Below are 16409 nucleotides of genomic sequence, written 5' to 3' on the forward strand. Positions count from 1 at the left end.
GAGAGAGCATGGCATACGTTCCTAAACGTTTTCTCGCTTGAAAGGACAACGTCTCCGCGCGCTGGCCTCAAGTCCGTCGACCTCGTTCGCATTTACACACGCGGCGCGCAGTCGAAAGTGTCCTTCCTGCCTACGCCGAGCGCGCTGATAATGCCGGTTCTCAACGAGCGCAAAGCGAGCAAGAGCGAGGCGAGAAAGCAGCGGGGCGGAGAGGAGAGAGAGAGAGAGAGAGAGAGAGAGAGAGAGAGAGAGAGAGAGAGGACAGGCGGAGGGAGCAGATGCACGTGCGAAGCCTAATGTAATAAAAGTTTGTCGAGTGGGTCGAAACATATGCATTTGACCCGGTCAATCTCGTAATGCTCGCCGATCCTCCCTTCGCCCTTCACGCTCGCCTATATCTTTCCACTTTGCAAGCGCGCGAGTGCAATTCGTGTCGATTGCGAGATCAGTTTAGCGCAAATCACGTCCTCGCATCCTCGTCGCCGGTAGCGGATGCTTCGAGCGGCAAGGAGAGGAGAACGTAATGCAATCTCGTCGCCGCTCTCGTCGTGACCGCTAAATCGCGCGAGACGGACGAAGAAGAGGAAATATTTCGCCGAGACGAGTACTTATACATCCGAGCGAAAGAGAAAGAGAGATATCGCTCGCAACGAATATCCCCCGAAACAGCGAACGCGTTCAAACATCGGGTCTATCTCGACCGCGGGAGGAGGTTTACTCCTCCCTCACGCACTGAGAGAAGAGTATATGGTACTTGGAGCTATAATGATATAGTAACTAAATTATAGTCCGAAATATCATATTTATAGTAAGTATTACCATAATATCGGTAATAATTACGATATAGGCAGAGCATAACCAACTATATAATATTTTTACTAAGAATTATATTGAGTTAAACTAAAATTATTGTATGGATACAAATGTAGAATGATAGGTAAAGTAAGTCTTTCATATAGTCAATATTGCCAGAATATTTGCTAAATGGTGGACAGACGTAACTATATGAATATTAAATCTCACTATATTTGTGAATGAGAAATTATCCATATATGTGGTAAAAGTAACTAAACAATTATTTAAGACAATTATTGGCTGCATTCAGCGGACTCAATAGTTAGACACCATTACTAGATTTTCCACTGAATCTCGCTCCTGATTGGTAAATACTTCTGGGTCTATGAAGAATCTAAAAGAATGCTCCAATCACAGACAATAATCACTAAGCGCTCTCTGATCACTTTGTTCTACTGAACGCGGCCATTGACTACACACATTGTGTTTATTCTACTATATTTTGCAGGTCCCACGAACTATAAAAATATGGTTGACGCCAAAATAAACTGTAAAATATAGTGAGATTATAGGTAATTCAACTATATTTTTCTATCAGTGCACATCTCGAGGAAGAGGGATCTGCGAGCGCGCGACTTTATTGTGAGGATCTAATTGACCGGAAGCTCGACAATCCCAATTTCACGAAATTACTACGGGTTACAGAATCGCGTAGTAAGTTCCGTACTTCAGCCCCCCTCTTTCCCCCCTGGTCTTTTCGGTAGCCCCCTTTTCTCGGGCATTCCAAGAAGGTTGGGTTAGGTTTCTAACCCGTACCTATTTCTCTCGCCCTTCTTCCCTGTAGGCGGTTATCGGCCGACGTACGCCTCCTCACCCCCGCGCGAATGCGGTCTCTCCCGCCCTCTATTCGAGAGCCCTCTTTCAGCTCGCGCGCGCGCGCACGCTCCTTCGCAGCGCCTGGCGCGCGTGTGAGAGCGCGGAGCGCACAAATGGAAAACGGATTGATTAATCGTAGTAATTACCGATCAGCCCCCGCTAATTAGATATCCGACTCTTGCCCACCCCGAGGCCCCCAGAGGCTTTCCCGCCGGCGAGGCTACGCGAGCAGGCGGCGGCGGCGGTGGTGTTCCACCACCGCGTCGAGGGGACTTTCCGAGCCTTCGGCCTCGGAAGTTGATGGGAGACGTCGAAAGGGGAGGCGAATACTCCGCGGCGCGGCGCGACGAGGATGGCTAAATGAGAGAGGGAAAGAGAGAGAGAGAGAGAGAGAGAGAGAGGGATCGTTTGTGCCCGCCGAGGTCGGCTCGCGAGAGAGCGCCGCGGCGAATTCTCTCGTTCGCGCGGCGGATCAAATTACCCGGCAGTTCTCCACGACGAAAAATCACTCGCATCCCCGGGATCTCATTACGCGTGACTTGGCGTCGTGGGAAAGTCGGGCCGAAGCCGCTCGATTTAATAAAGCGAAACAAAGATGCGACGAGGAAGAGAGCCGGGCGAGAGAGCGGGCTCCAGCCGAGCGCGAGAGCCATCGTCGAGACGCGGCGCCTTTCAGCTTCGCATGTCGACGATACACACCCGTCGCACACAGCCGCCGCCGACGGATCGATAGATCGCGGGCCCGCCCCCCCTCCCCTCTGAAATTCCGCAGGGCAATCGACGACAGGCATCGTCGGCCCTGCGCTCACACTCGATCGAGCCGAAAATCCTGAGACGTCCGTATAAGGCGCGCGCGCGCGCGCGCGCGAGCGCACCGACGTCGTGTAAGAAAGCACCGCGAGGTGATGAAGCGACGCGATACGAGCAGCGCCCGCCGGTGACACCGCGCACCCGGCTGACTTACAGTCCTCGGCGTGTCACCTGCCCTCGCAGCGTGCAAACGAGCTTGGCCGGCGTGGATCTTGATTTGCGCGTCGGGTCGCGTCGCGCGTCGGCACGCGGAGACATTCCTGAAATGCCGCGCGCGCGCGATCGCGCTCGATCGCGGGGATAACGATTTTCCAATTAGCCCGGGCGGCTACACCGGCGGCATGTCAATTGACGGCGCCGAGTGACTCGTCCGGGAAGTGTGGCGCGGCTGCTTCCCTCGCGCGTTAGGATCCTTCCGAGCGTGAAAGTTCTGGCGCGAACTGCACCTGGGTTTATTTCGTGTTTCGTGCATTCGGTTTATTCGTATCTGGAATTGTTGGATCTGAAAAGTACGCCATGCGTTGGAAGGCACGGCGATATCGGCGGATCTCTGATTGAAGTCTGAGATCGAGATGAGCCGCTCTCGATTGGCATTCATCTCGAAGAAGGGCGATTTCGTGGACGCGATTCTGAGGATCCATTATAAAATGGAGGTATTATTGGAAAGAAGGGACTCTATATCGAAAGTGGAGATCTATTATGGAATTATCGCCGCTACCGAATCGGTAAAACGACGGGGGGGTCTATCCTCGTTCTCGCATAATAGCGTGCTTTCGTCCTCGACGACCTCATTTGCGGGAAGCCCTTCCGTCCTCCGGCTCCGATAGGTAATCGAGTGATCCGCGGCGAATCCGCGACGAGAGCGCGGCCGATCTCAGACGCGTGGTCGCTTACTTGAGATGCAAACAGCGGCGGAGGCTTAAGCTCGTCCCGGGATACTCTCCCGGCGATTGTTTGAGATCAGCAATAGCGAGCGGAAACGAGATCGCGCGTCGTGAGCCGCGCTCCCTCTGATCCCCTCGAGTTGTCCCATTTAATTGGACGCGACGTGCTCCCTCCCCCCTGCCCCATCGTCAGCGAGGGGATTCGCGCGATCGCGACAATTCGCGGCTTCGTTAACGTTAATGACGAATCAATCCGCGCGCGAGCGCGCGAGATAGTAACCGCGTTGCCTCGCGTGCCGGCCGGACGGCGGATCGGCGATCCGCGCGCGGGATATTTACCGCCACGACGAAACGCGTTACACCACCTTTACGCGTGCCAATGATTTATCGCCCATCGTTCAGTGGCGCGCCGGCAAAAGCCGTTTACAAAACGAGCCGTGGCGTTTTCGCGGAATACACGCACGAGATTAGGTCCGGCCCGGAGCGACCAGAGTGACGTTTAACGGCCATTGCCTTTAAAACTGCGACATCCACGCCGTGCAACAATATTTGCGAACGCGCTCTCCCGTCCGCCCTCTCGCGAGGCCGGTGGGGTAGGGGGCCACGTCGGGGCACGAGCGAGGGAAGAGAAAGAGTATGTGTGTGTGTGTGTGTGAGAGGGGGCAGTCGGGGGCAGGGGGATATTAACATCCGGTCGCGGGGATTTACGGCCCCATTCGCGTGGCTCCCGGGTCTCGGACGATTTTGTAAAACGAAATGTCTCGTTAGCAAGTCGGTTACAGCCGAACGCATACGACATACACAGAGAGAAACAGAGGAAGAGCGAGAGAGCGCCAGTACAGGGGGGGGGAGGGGGGAGACGCAAGGGAGAAGCAAGGGAACGACGGTGGAGACTGCTCGTGGTTTTACAGCGGTCTAAATTACCCCCGCGACATACAGTTATGATGTTAACGATACGACGGTGAGCCGGAGATGGAGGAGGGAGATCGGCCGAAGAGCTACGCCCTTCGTAGAAAAAGGCCGTTATCCCTTTAGTGGGACGTGACGAGTAAACCGCATGGTCATTTAGCTGCGCGAATCCGCGCTGTTCGATGCGAAAAACGTCCGAGGGACTCTCGCGAGTAAATAATAATCGCGGTAATAATCGAGAAAGGCGCGGGAGATTGATCTCGCGAGGCTACCGTTTACTCCCTCGCCACAGACGAGTGGACGAGAGGGTCTGAAGAGAGAGAGAGAGAGAGAGAGAGAGAGAGAGAGAGAGAGAGAGAGAGGGGAGGGGAGGGGAGGGAAGGGCGGAGGAGCGAGCGAGTGCGAGAAGAAAGCCGCACCGACGGTCACACCGGCGGTTTTTTCTTCGCGAGATAGAAACGATCGCCGCAATGTCGCGTCGATGCGCGATGATATACGACACACGGTGATACAGCTGCGCGTCGTAAATCGCGCGAGAATAGGGCCCGCGATTTCGCCGAGGTAATTCCCGGCATGGCGCGCACGCGTTCGCCCGACTACCACGTGCTCTTTTTCCTCCCCTTGGGTAGCGCTGCGAGGCGCGAGGAGCGGTAAATTTCGCCTGGTGATTAAGCGTCGTCTCGCGGGGCTTAAGCGAAATCGCTCTTCGTCTCCGTTAACATCGAAACGCTCTCGGAGCAGTGCATGGCGTCGCGTCGCGTCGCGTCGCGTCGCGTCGCGGAGCGCGGGGCGGAGCGGTGCGGTGACGATGTTGCAGCTGTAAGTGATAAAATTATTTCGACTGCGGTCTTAAATAGAGCGAATTCGCGGCGGGGCACCGCATCGTGCGGCGCTCCGGGAGGGAACGAGAGCGAGAGGAGGTGCCGCGCGCGCGGAAAGCCGCAGAATTATATCCGCATGGCAGCAGGAAGCCGCTTATCACGATGGACAGATAAAAGTTCGGCCGGGAAATCGTAATTAATTCGCAGAAATGCGCTTTTCAACGCGTGTCAACACAATGTTCGCCGTGAAAAATAGAAGCACGCAAGAGCGGGTCCGGAGGAGGCCAACATCCTGCGACGCGCGTTCGTGCGACGCGCGTCGCACGAACGCGCGTCGAGGGAATAAACGAGCCGAGTGATAAAATTATTTAGTTCGCGGCTTAAGTAACCTAAATTACGGCGTGCCACGTGCGGTAGGTAGCTTTAGGCGTATGCATGTACTTACGTACGTACGTACGTACGTACGTACGCACGCACGCACGCACGCACGAGGGACAAAAAACGCGTCCGCGAGCGCGGGAAGGCGCCGCGGACGCGGCCGGTCGGCCCCGGCGAGACAAACGGCACGGCGGATAAAATTATTTCGACCGCGGATTAAACGGGGCGAATCGCGCGTACGAGCGGCTGCAAGCCGCCGTTTGCGGCGTAGAGCGGCGGAAGAAAAATGTCGTCGAGGTTCCGTGAGTAGCGAGCTTCGAGATAAACGGCCCGAGTGTCGGCCACCATGGTCGGAGGAGGAGCAGGAGAAGAAGGAGAACCCGCGCGCGCGCGCAAGACAGAGAGAGGGGGAGCGGCAGGCAGGCATGCGAGCCGATAAATAACCTCTGGTTTATTAGCGCGAGATGCGCCGCGGTGCATCGGGTAGGGGGAACGGTGAAATTAGCGAGAATATTAGCACGCATTTGCGCGCGCGCGTACATTGGTTCGCGCGACGCGAATAACGACGGCACCGGGCATGGCGGTTCTCAAACGAGGTCGGGTCCTTCGGCTCGCGAGATGTTTATTCGCCGGATGGACTAGGAGCTGTCGCGAGCAGCATGATTGGAACGACCGGTGCGTGCACTGCGACCGTGCCGCCATTCGCCGAGAAGTCTCTCTCTTTCTCTCTCTCTCTCTCTCTCTCTCTCTCTCTCTCTCTCTCTCTCTCTCTCTTCCGCTCCGCCGGACGTCCGTTTCCACGCTCGCTCGCAATTGCGGCCGGCAATCGCTTGCACATCCTCGCGAGTAGTTTCTTCCTTACACTGAAAAGGTCGAGAGATAGGGGGGGGGGCGCATATGCGATTTTCAGGCGCGAGTTGAGTGGAGGCATGTGCATTCGTGCGCTCGCTCGCTCGCTCGCTCGTCTGTGTGCGCGAGCGCGAGCCGCGGTGGGTTCCACACAGTAACAAGCTGGCAACGGTTCTAACTACTGTCCAGGCTGATATATGTGACGGAAAATTGTGGGCGAAGGAGGGGGTGGGGTGGGGTGGGGGGGGTGGGGGGAGAGCGCGAGAGGAGAGAAGAGAAGAGAGGAAACACCGGGGGAGAAGAGGGACGGTGGCGGCCTCCTCCTCCACCACCACCACCACCACCACCACCTCGAGCGGTGGTGGATTCGCGATAACGTGGACGCGTGGATATACATGTACTCCCTCCCCGCCGCCGTTGACTATTTTATTTACGAATTATTTCATTTGTCCGGTGTATTCTAATTGGAGCGGCTATTTCCAAGCCGACACCGCCGTTTTCCATCGTCGTCGTAGTCAACGTCGTCGGCCTCGTCTCGTCCTCCTCCTCCTCCTCCTCCGTTTCCACCCCGTCGTCGTCGTCGTCGACGTCGTAAGCGGCTCCTCGTCCGCAACGAGCAACGGTTGGCGAGGCGCGGGGGCAACGGCCACGCTCTAATTGCATTACGGAAACATGAGTTTCCCCCGGCGAAATATATCACGAAACTTATCGCGCCGCGCGAAGAAATTGCCGCGGGCTCGCATGCACTTCGGCGCAAGTGCACAAGCCTCGTAAGCTCCAGGGTCCGCCTACGCGCGCGCGCCCTTATATACCTGCCCCTGCCCACCCACGCGAATCGTACATCACAACGCGCACTTTCGTCTCTCGCTATGCAAAAACGCGAGTGGTTTGCCCTCCCCTCCCCCCTTCCTTCCTGCTTCTCGGCACCCCTCTGCATTTTCGCACGGCTCCTCTCGTGAAAGAAGTTCGTTTGATGCCCTCGGCCGATGCGCGGCGGAAGATGAAGATCGAGCGACTGTGGAAGGTGAAACGGTCACGGAGGCGGCTGAGAGAATATCACGCACAGCGAGGAGATCGGACGGTGTGCTGTGATCTGTCGGCGCGTTTCGCCAAGTATCGCGATTAGACCGCACACGGTGAGGGGAGAGATTCTCTGCTCTCTTCTGCTTCGGCTGGTGCGATCGATAAAGGAATGTATTATCCATGCTCAGGGCGCCGCGAATCGTCTCTCTCGCTGCGTGAGCCACTTTCTACAGGATAAAAAATATCACTCAACGACTCTGAGGAATTATTTTTAGATTCTGTGGCGACAATCGCGCACAGAGCACGACGTAGTTGACTCGGAAACGCAGTGGAGATTTGGCATCGCCGGCGGAGAATGTAAATTTCCCGCTGGACGGAAAAATTCCACGTTCGAGAGCTTGCCGGCCGCCGCGGCTGGTCGGAAAACGCCGCGGACGCGTAAACAGCGAGCTCACACGTCAAACGTTCCAGAAGCGAGGCGCATTTCCGATCGCGACGACGTAATTAGCGGTCGGCTCGTTTCGCGCCGCGCGCGTGGCCCGCGGTAATTAGCGCGCGGCGTTGCGTGGGCGCGCGCTTTCGGGAACGCGATGGAAATAAATGTAAACGCGCAGCGCGTCGACGCGCGGCTCGCTCCGCCGCGGCTCCTCCTTAAACTTGATTTGTGCTCAATTACCGCGATCCTCCGCCCTCGCCTCCTCCTCATTCCCGCTGCCAACGCGCGCGCGTCGCTGCGAGAGCCAACGCGAGGCGTACGCGCGACGATTTTATTTATACGCGTCGCAAGCCAGCCGCGTCTCCCCGAGCCAGCCAACCTCGCGACGCGATGAGAAAAAAGGAAGGGGCAAGAGAGAAAGAACGGAGGAAAAAACGAAGGGGAGAGAAGGGGGGGGAGGGAGAAGACACACATTCTGTCGCGCACCGATGCGCCGGGGAACGTCGCGCAATTCATTTCGCATTTTATATCCGACCACGGGCGCGTTCGTCGTTGTCGTCGTTCAGCCCCGGCTGCGTCGCTCCTGCGAGCGCGCCGCGCGTATGCATGTATATGCGCGCCCACCCCGCCGCCGCATAGCCGATTCATCCCCGTGGAGCGACGCTAACCTGGATTATTTCGATCTTTGCTCCCGCTAAAGTTAGCCGAAGAGATTACCGCGGCGCGACACGCTTTCATCCGCGACAAGAGGGAGGAAGAGAGAGAGAGAGAGAGAGAGAGAGAGAGAGAGAGAGAGAGAGAGAGAGAGAGAGAGAGAGAGAGAGAGAGAGAAGAGAGAGAGAGAGAGAGAGAGAGAGCAGCGCGTCGCGGACGCGAGAGTCGCGGGAAGGGTAGCGGGTCGTGACGCGACTACGTCGCTTAAATATCACGGTAAACAGGGCCCGGCCGTAATTCGGATGCCGGCGCAGGTGCCACGCGGAAACATCTATCAAGATGGCGAGATTGGGGGCGCGAGACAAACCGGGGGCCGAGTTCCCCGTGGGACGAAAGGACGGGCGGAAGAAGACAGGGGCTGGCTGGCTGGCTGGCTAGGTGGATCAACTCGAAGAAACGGGGGATTGCCGCGGGACAGAAAGGACTAAGCTCTTTTGGAGGCTCGCTTCTCTCGCCGCGCGTCGTCTTAACCCTTTCCAGCTAATATCGGATCGCAGGGAATTAACGGTGGCGACGGCGACGAGGACAATCGTATTTTCGAGAAGCGTTCTCGCCGCGGTAACGGCCGCTTGGCCGACTAATAATTCACGAGTCCCGAAAATATCGGTGCTATCGCGCCTCGGGATTTTATCGGAAAGCGATCGTCGGCAGAAATTCGAGAAGCCGACGGAACTGGAGACGCGACTCTGCGAGGAAGCCGTCTGCGACGACCGGGTCTCTTCTCGTGGCCGATGACGAATCACGTGGATATTTAACGTGCACGACGACGCGCTCGTGTTCTCGTGCGATCGTTCACGAGTCTCGGAAGCGTATGAGCGAGACTGAAACTTTGAAGTTTCGCAAAATTAATTGTCGAGAAAGAACGAGAGAGAGAGAGAGAGAGAGAGAGAGAAAGAGTATAAAATGATTAAAATGATGAAAACATGAAATGCCACTTAGCGGCAGAAACGTCCGCACAATTTTCCGTCTTTCCCAGCCAGCGACGAGTCGCGGAGAATTAAATCCGAGAGCGTTGTGTAATAATTTACATTCCGGCACCGCCGGAAATATCGTCGAAGAGGGAGGGGGGAAGGAGGAGCGGGGAATATCGGCTTGGGAACTTTATCGAGAAACGATCGCCGTTGCGCAACGCGAAAAAGCAACGCGAAGGCTCGAGAAGAAAAACGTAATTTCATTACGGTAAACGAATCGGCGGGATTTCTGCGCTCGGAATAATTAACCTGGACGTCGCGTTGCGTAAGCCGCGCCACGGCGGAGGACGACGGTGAAGCTGCGACGGTGCGCCCGCGAAGTTCCGCCTTAAGTGCAGAGACACACACACACATACTTGAATTTATTCTTATGACGCGTAACGGCCGCGAGCGGCAATTTATTAATTACCGTCATTACAGATAAACGCGAGATCTCGCGGACTACATTCTTGGATCCGTAAATTGCGAGTGGTACCAAAGACGACCGTAAAGTGCCGTCGCGTTATCTCGCGGCGCGATCTCTCGCGCTCGTTTTTTCCTTTTCTGTATTTTCTCTCTCTCTCTCTCTCTCTCTCTCTTTTTCTTCATTTTTCGATCCTTCGTCGCCTCCGACCATCGGTCTGCGCGAGCGTTTCGTAATCCCGCGTTCCCGTGCCTCGTTCGCATTCGCCGAGATACCCGTACGCTGCCTACGCTAATGACGAGCGATTCGCGGGCCGTAAATACGCGCCCCGGCCGTTAAGGTAATCGCCCCCGTACGGCGCGTCACACTTATCGGTCGCACCTGCAACAACGACAACGTCTTCGCGAAATGTTCTCGAGCGCGAATCGCATGTACCTACCAGGTACCGCAGGAACGTTAACGACTTCGCGGGTCTGCGATAACGTATTCGCACCGGGTGAAAAGTCAGATCGGCCGAAAGACGCAAGAGGACAAACGAGAGCGATTTCGGCCGATTCGGAGTATCGCATCCACCGACGACAAGCGGCGACAAGTCGTTTCTTCGCGGCGGGAAAGCCAGTGGAGAACACTTGACGGCCGAGAGAAAAGCCGCGGGAAAACGGCCCCGGGCAAGAGAGAGAGAGAGAGAGAGAGAGAGAGAGAAAGAGATTGTGCCGAGAGCCGAGCGCGGCCCGCGACTGACGGCCCAGATACGAAAATCGTAAAGTCGCTACATAATAGCGGCTAGTGTAATATCCAGTACGGTGCACTTCGCGCCGAGATTAAAGGTGCATAAAGCGCGAGCGCGAGCGCGGCGCATAAACGTTTTACAAGGTCCTCTCAGCTGGCGTAGCCGCGAAAGCTGGCTTAGCGGCGGCGACGAGACATTATTTTGAACGTTGCGTTGCACGCCAGACGTGCGGCGTTACTCGCACGTCTAAGTAGCCACGGCGCGTTCGGCATCGTCGAGGTTATACTGCGCGCGAGCGCCGATCGGGAACGAACAAACAAACTCGTTTGCTCCGGTCGGAGGCGTCTTCCGCCGTGAAAATTTACCTGGAAATTCTCTAACGCGAATCGCGCGCGCTCATTCCGTACAAGCTCGCTGATACGTTCCTCTGCGTTACATTAATTTAATTGTCGTCGATCGTTTGATCCTCATTTGCCCTCTATTCAACCGTATCCTTTTAATTTTTTATTAACAGTACACTAGTTGGTTGTATGTATAATACATGTCACCGCGATTACAACGATAACTCTCGACGCGAGGAACGGAACGGGCAAAAGTGAGAGCGTTGTTGATTGTGAATTGAAGAAAACCAGATGTAGCCGCGAGTATCGGGGAGTCGAATCTTCCAAATTACAAGTTTTCAGATGAAAAATGCGAGGCGGAACACGAGACGCGCGGGATGAAATCGCGTGTTTAACGAGTTGCTGCGTAACGGCGATAAGATAAGGTCATTTACTTGCACCTGCGCGATTCGCGCGCGAAGGACGTGGATCATTGGCGAGGGAATTTATTCGCGATAATGAGAGCGAACAAACGAACATGCGTTGCGTAAAGCCCCAGCACACTCCGTTCCGCCTTCCTCGGTCTCGCTTCGCGGAGATGCGATCGCTCGCGCGACGACGAAGAAGAAACGCGCGTGCGAAGAAAGTGACGAAACCGCACGATACCGCACGAAGAGATATCAGCGAAACGCGAATTTTTACGCGACGGCGCGCCGGCAATCTAATGATATTTTCATGGACCGTAAAGCTGTCTTTGGCGAGCGCCGGTGCAGATTCGGCGCGATAAAACACGCCGCGCGGTCGCGGCCGCGGCGTGTTAACTCTCGGATGCGAGCGAGTGAATTGTATGGGAAAAGCGCGCGGATTACGACTCGCTGCATTATGTCGTAAAAGTTACGTAAACCGATATTTCCGATCGGCCGATGACGCGCCCTCGCGGCGAAATGTTTCCGATTAGTGTCGCTGCGACCCCGGAATAAATTCCGCTTTATCGGCGCCGGAATGATCTCTCCGCGGCGGCGTAACAGCGGCCTTAAGTGTAGCGAGGAATTTAATGCGGAATCTACTCTTAATAACGGCGATTTTACAACGTGCTCGCGCTTGAAAGCACACGGCGATTCGCCTTTCTCTCCCTCCTCTCTCTCTCTCTCTCTCTCTCGCTCTCCCTCTTTCTCCCTCGAACACGCTGTTCTCCGACATCTCGCTGTTGAGAAACCGTGTATGCTCGGTCGCGGACACGGCGCGACTTCATTTCTCTTCCCGAGCTGCTCCGATAAGTGCTATCTCCCAATCGCTCCGACTGCTCTCTCATAAAGACGACGAGAAAGAGATCATTTCTTTTCTTCATTCTCCTATACGGAGAGCAGAGTTGCATTAGCAGTTACGTGTCAATTTTCTAACGCACGACACCTGTGTGTAGCCTGGCCGACAGCGTACGCGATTCCGGCGTGATCTCGCAGGGGATTTTCAATCCCTATCCGGGGGTCTGATAACGATCCCGCAAAATTCGCGGCATCACGAGAGTCGTTACATCGCGATTACGCGCGATCGCCATGACGTGACGAGCGAGACCGCGGGGGGTATCGATGACGGGCGCGTGTCGGAGCGAGTTAAATCGCGGGCGGAAAACTGCCGTCGCAATCACTGCTTCCTTGAGGTCATGGAAAACGCAAATTGCGACCGATTTCGACAGGCAGGCAGGCAGGCAGGCAGGCAGGCAGGCAGGCACACCCGGTTCGCCTCGTCTCGCGGCCTCGATTCTCGCTGACACGCATATATACGCCTACTACCGTGCCGTTTGTACTCGCGTGATTGGCGCGCTGAAATAATCAGCTCGTTGCAACGTCAACGTGCGATCGCGCCGGGGTCCCGCTTGTGCACGCCTCGTTCCGTTTGATGTACGGGCGTAATTTCGGGGTGTCTGGAATTCGCGTATGACACGTGCGACGTGCCGTATGATTCGACGGCCCGGCCCGGCGGCCGCCGTCGCTTATGCCCGCCGGTCTAGAAAAAGTTTCTCTCTCGCTCGGCGCGCACGCACGCACGCACGCACGCACGCACGCACGCACGCGCGCATGCACGCGCATACGCACAACACGTGTGCACGCATGTACGCACAGTGAGCGGCTTTCGATCGTCATCGCCGCTCGGAAGACTTCGATCACGGGGGGCCGGGAGATAAATTTGTTTACACGTCCGAGCGCGCCAAAGTCCGAACACACCCTATAAAATTCCAGATTATCGCCGCTCTTGATACTCACGACAAACGCGATCGCGCTGATGATATATGTTTCGCAAGTTTATGCAGTTTTTCTTTATTTCTTTTTTTTTTATGCCGACACGCGTTTATATTTCAGGCTTATCGGGCTTTTACGGCCTTTACGCCATGTTAGGCGCAAGAAACTCCAAGCGAAACACGAGCGATAAGGCGGCGCTTAGAAATCGAGAGACTCTCTCTCTCTCTCTCTCTCTCTCTCTCTCGCGAATTGAGCTTTCAGGGCAACTGGGTGATACACCCTCGTACAAATATATGCACATATATGCATGCAGATTATTGCGCTACTCACCAATTATTAACTTGAAGAATCGTCAACCCCGTGTCCTGTGCCAACTGTTTTTTCTGGTCTTCCGAGGGGTACGGATGCTGCGAACAGAAAGAACAAGTCGGTTAACGGTCGTTAACGTAAAGTCGTTAACGGTGGTGGTTAATCGACGTGGCCGGCGTGTGCCAAAAACTCAAGCGCCAATTAGCGCGAGATTGCCGACGAGAGAAGTCGCGCTGATTAAATATTAGTCCCGACCGGACGGTTGTGCGATTCGTGTGCGACAATTAGCGAAGGTAAACCGCGGGAATAAAAAAAGCGATATCCGCCCCTCTCTCCCACTCTCCCACTCTCTCTCTCTCTCTCTCTCTCTCTCTCTCTCTCTCTCTCTCTCTCTCTCTCTCTCTCTCTCTCTCCCACTCACTCACTCTCTTTCTCCCAGCTCTCACTCTGCCGTCGCTCCACCGTTCCACGTCTCGCCGGCGAGCGCGCGCGGCGGGCTTTCAAACAATTTATCGAGTGATTTATCACACACCGAGGTAAGTACATAGAGCACACGGTGCGCCGCGCGCAGACTTTTATCTGCGCGACGATCCGCGCATTACAGGCGCCGCGTCGTCTGGCCGCACCTGCGAAATATTATTTATTGCTGGCCAACAATAATAAAAAAAAATTGAGACTCTCAGGAGGAGGAGGAGGAGGAGGAGACGCAGAAGACGGCAGCGACTCGGTAAAAAGCTCCTTCTATGCTCCGACGACCGCGTTTTATCGCGCTGTCGCATCGGCGCAGATGCGCGCTCGCGCTGCGACCGCACGACGACGCGACGCGATGCGCCGCGATGCTCGTATTCCCTTTCGTGAAAAAGGAACCTTGCGAGAGAGGGAAGGAGGGAGGGAGAGAGAGAGAGAGAGAGAGAGAGAGAGGGAGACGTGAGAACGCACAGCGACATGGTCGAGGAGAGGAAATGTCGAATCTCGCGTAATTTTTCGCGCGCGTCCATTTCGCGCCGATCGCCGACGGCGAATCACGCGTGTTTCCTCCGTGGATACATCGGAAGACACTTCATTCTCCCGTCGCTATTCTCATTATTCGAACGGACGAATGAGTTTATCGGCCGACGGACCGGAGCCGTATTTCGAGCCCGCGCGGGATACTCGCGCGGTGAAATATCGAAAGCGGATCGTCCCCCGTGTCCGCGCGCTCCACAACTTCGGATAGATAATAAATTATGTTGCCCCGCCGCGCGCGCGGGGATATTCCAACGGTGTGTCTCGCGCGAGCTGTATAAATCCGTGGCGCGTTCTAGCCGCTTTGCTCTAACTCCGGAGGAGTTACTGCCACGCATTAATATCGCGCTCCGCGACCGAATCTTTCCGATATTGTTACGCGGTCAACCCAGTGCCAAAGCCTCGCGAAAGATGTACGAGGCGCGTGTGACGTCGCGCACCTGCGCGCTGCATCAAGCCCGCGGCGATCTTTGTCCGCGTGTGACATTAACCTTCGCGCGGCGACTCGTGGCCGAAGTTCAAGGCGGCTGTTTTTGATACGGAGCGACACACACCGCGCGATGTTGACGCTCGCCATTAATATTCACCGCGTGGTAACGCGACCAGCCGTTGCAGACTATCTTCGCGCGCGAAACGGACAGCTAATAAGCGAAATGGATCGCGCAGGAGCCGTTCGGGGAGACGCACGGGAGAAACTTTTGTCCACGGCGGCCACGGCGTCGTGTGATTTCCATGCGCCCCGAGGAGCGCTAAAAAATTGCGCACGCGACGCGACGACGCGGAGGAAAGCGCCGCTGGCTCTTAATTACATTACACCCGGCGAGACGTATTAAGAGGCCGCGGGCGCAGTCACATCTCAATTTTAATCTCGCATTAGGCGCAATTATGAAATTAGTATCACGTAATCGTCTCACAAGTAAATAGTCCGCCGACAGTTGCGCTCCCAGCGGAGACGTTCCCTCCGAAGACGATCTACCGGCAACACGCGACGCTGTCACGTCGATGTAATATCCTCGATGCGTACGAAAGCCGCGCTCGTCGAGTCGCGTTAAGTATCGCTTTCACGAGCAACCGAATGTTTCTCCACTTTCTTTTTTTCTTTTCGTTACTCGGACGAAATCGAGTACAAATGGCCGAGACACGACTTCTTCGACTCATTCTCCGTATTCTTCACGTTGAGGGAAGCAAATCGTTCCATCACGCCGAGAGAAGCGCGCGATTATTCAATAATCGCTTTTCTTCCTGCAAAGCGATGATTAGCTTCACGACAAACCGAAAATATTTGCTTCATAATAAAACATACTCACATTGCTAATGCGCACGTACTAATATATAATCCTTTAAAATATACCTCGTATAAACGGAAAAATTTTCGCCGGCGGATGTAGACCTGCGGACTACTCGAAACAAGTGACATTTATTTGAACGTAATCTGTGTCTCTCCCTGTGCGTACATTCACCCCAACATCCAGGAGCATCACGAGACAGCCGTATCCACCAAGGAAACAGAGAGTTGAACGTAAAATGAACGTTACTCACGCCCGATCCGCGCTACATCGACCGGCGCACGGAGGGATCCGGCTGCGTGCAAGAGCCCGCGGTCGCACCGCAAGCGGCCGGACCGCATCATATTTTTACATAATTAGCACGTGGCGCCCGCGGCATTACGCGCCTTCCCCCCCTCGTCCTCTCTTGCCTCACCGCCTGCCCCCCACCCCTCGGCTCCTCACTCCGCGGCTGGTCGTTACTTTTTGCCGAAGCGTTGCGGTATTTTTGGAAACCGCCGCGATCCATCCCTCTTTCTCCTCCCCCCTGCTCCTCCTGCCCCTCCTCGTCCGCTGTATCATGTTTCTTGGAGGCGAGCCACGGTATACATACATCAGAAGCGTGGCTTCGTCCCCCTTTCCCTACCTTCGCCCCTGCCGCGCTACCCAAGCCC

General features: G+C 55.5%; 1 protein-coding gene across 1 annotated transcript in view; it reads right to left on the reverse strand.

Annotated features, from left to right (window-relative positions):
• LOC112589805 (homeobox protein homothorax-like) overlaps positions 1–13584 on the reverse strand; it is a gene marked incomplete at its 5' end in the record, with an annotated part of 104920 nt that extends 91336 nt beyond the window's left edge. The window contains one exon of the mRNA XM_025304428.1: positions 13487–13584. Within this exon, the coding sequence (XP_025160213.1) occupies positions 13487–13584 (98 nt within the window). The remainder of the gene's footprint in view (positions 1–13486) is intronic.
• Positions 13585–16409: the final 2825 nt, after the last annotated feature.

This window comes from Harpegnathos saltator, unplaced genomic scaffold (genome assembly GCF_003227715.2).
Source record: "Harpegnathos saltator strain DR-91 unplaced genomic scaffold, Hsal_v8.6 scaffold608, whole genome shotgun sequence".
Classification (NCBI taxonomy): Eukaryota; Metazoa; Arthropoda; class Insecta; order Hymenoptera; family Formicidae; genus Harpegnathos; species Harpegnathos saltator.